Source organism: Eimeria mitis, genomic scaffold (genome assembly GCF_000499745.2).
Source record: "Eimeria mitis Houghton genomic scaffold, Emh_scaff998, whole genome shotgun sequence".
In the NCBI taxonomy this organism is placed as follows: Eukaryota; Apicomplexa; class Conoidasida; order Eucoccidiorida; family Eimeriidae; genus Eimeria; species Eimeria mitis.
Genome location: NW_013577321.1, coordinates 3,470 through 5,133, shown reverse-complemented (window position 1 = coordinate 5,133; position 1,664 = coordinate 3,470). Strand labels below are relative to the sequence as shown.

The 1,664-nt window shown below is 50.0% G+C and overlaps 1 protein-coding gene across 1 annotated transcript in view; it reads right to left on the bottom strand.

The window, feature by feature from the left end:
• The window catches only part of EMH_0027050 (uncharacterized protein), a gene marked incomplete at both ends in the record, with an annotated part of 3,118 nt that extends 2,784 nt beyond the window's left edge, over positions 1–334 (bottom strand). Inside the window, 2 exons of the mRNA XM_013502703.1 lie at positions 3–95; positions 158–334. Coding sequence (XP_013358157.1) covers positions 3–95; positions 158–334 — 270 coding nt within the window. The remainder of the gene's footprint in view (positions 1–2; positions 96–157) is intronic.
• Positions 335–1,664: the final 1,330 nt, after the last annotated feature.

The following is a 1,664-nucleotide window of genomic DNA, read 5'->3' as shown; positions in this document are numbered from 1 at the left end:
GTGGCCTTGCAAGTTGCAGCCAGCGGCGGTTGCACGGCGACAGTTCCTTCCCTCTCTCCTGCTGCTGCTGTGTTGCTGCTGCTCGGCCCTTTGAACTGAAGAGGCGGCGGGGGGCGATGGAGGCCGCCAGAGAATAGAGTTTGGGGTGTACAGACACCGCAGACTCAGTTGCTGCATCTGCTGCTGCTGCTGCTGCTGCTGCTGCTGCTGCTGTGTCTGTTGCTGCTGCTGCTGCTGCTGCTGCTGCTGCTGCTGCTGCTGCTGCTGCAGCAGCACAAGTGACCTCGTCTGCTGCTGAACGACCAAAGGAAAGCCATCTTCTTCTCTGTTTCATCTTTGCTTCGTCAAGATTACAAAATTAAAGAAAATTATTTTTTAAATACACAAATGCAGCAGCAAAAATAACTGCTGCTGCTGCTGCAGCAGCAGCAGCAGCAGCAGAGGAGCAGCAGCAGCAGCAGCAGCAGCAGCAGCAGCAGACCAGTGGTAGTCTGTAGATATGGTGGGGGGTGGTGATATCCTAAACCAGCAACAAAACAATTAAAATATAAAAATTAATTTATTATTTATTTTATTTTTTTTTATTTTTTATTTTATTTTATTTTTTTATTTTAATAAACTGCTTATTGGGGTTTATATTGCCGCCGCCTACAGCCCCCCACAACCACCCAACCGAGGGTTTAGGGTTTAGCGTCAAGGGTTTAGGGTTTAGGATTTTTAGGGTTTAGGGTTGAGGGTTTACGGCTAAATGTTTAGAGCCTAGGGTTTAGGGTTTACAGTCTAGAGCCGAGGGTTTAGGGTTTAGGGTTTAGGGTCCCCAAGCGAGGTCTCTGTTGAGCTTTCTAGGGTTTAGGGTTTAGGGTTTATATTTGTATCCTCTATTTGTTGTTTGCCTCTCTAATAAATGATTTGTTTTTGCTTGCATTAGGGTTTAGGGTTTAGGGTTTATTTATTTATTTATTTATTTTTTTTTTTATTTTTATTTTTATTTTTTTTTTTTTTAATTTATTTTTAGGTTCGCCTCGTGGCGACGAAAAATACAAATTAACAAACAACACGCTGCAGCAGGCAGCAGCACAGCAGCACAAATTTAATCTGCTGCTGCTGCTGCTGCTGCTGCTGCTGCTGCTGTTGCTGCTGCTGCTGCTGCTGCCGCTGCGGATTGATAAGCAGCAGCTGCTGCAGCAGCAACAGACAAGTGCAGCGCGAAGGCTAACTTGAGAGCCCTACCCATCCTGCTGCTGCTGCTGCTGCTGCTGCTGCTGCTACTGCTGCTGCTGCTGCTGCTGCTGCAGTCTACCAACTGCTCTCTGCTGGCAGCCACACGCTCTCATAGACAACTTGGCTGGGTACTACCCCGGCGCCGCCAGCAGCAGCAGCAGCAGCAGCTGCTGCTGCTGCTGCTGCTCTTCTACGAGGCCTATGGGGCTCCAGCTGCTGCTGCTGCTGCTGCTGCTGCTGCTGCGATTGCCACAGCTGAGCAGCAGACATAACAGCAGCAGCACGGTCAGCAGCAGCATGTCTACTTGCTGCTGCTGCTGCTGCCTCCTGTGCTGCTGCTGCTGCTGAGCCCCTGGCGCCCCTCCTACTGGCCTCGTGCTGATACAGACCTGCAGCAGCAACAGCAGCAGCAGCAGCAACAGCAGCAGCAGCAACAGCAGCAA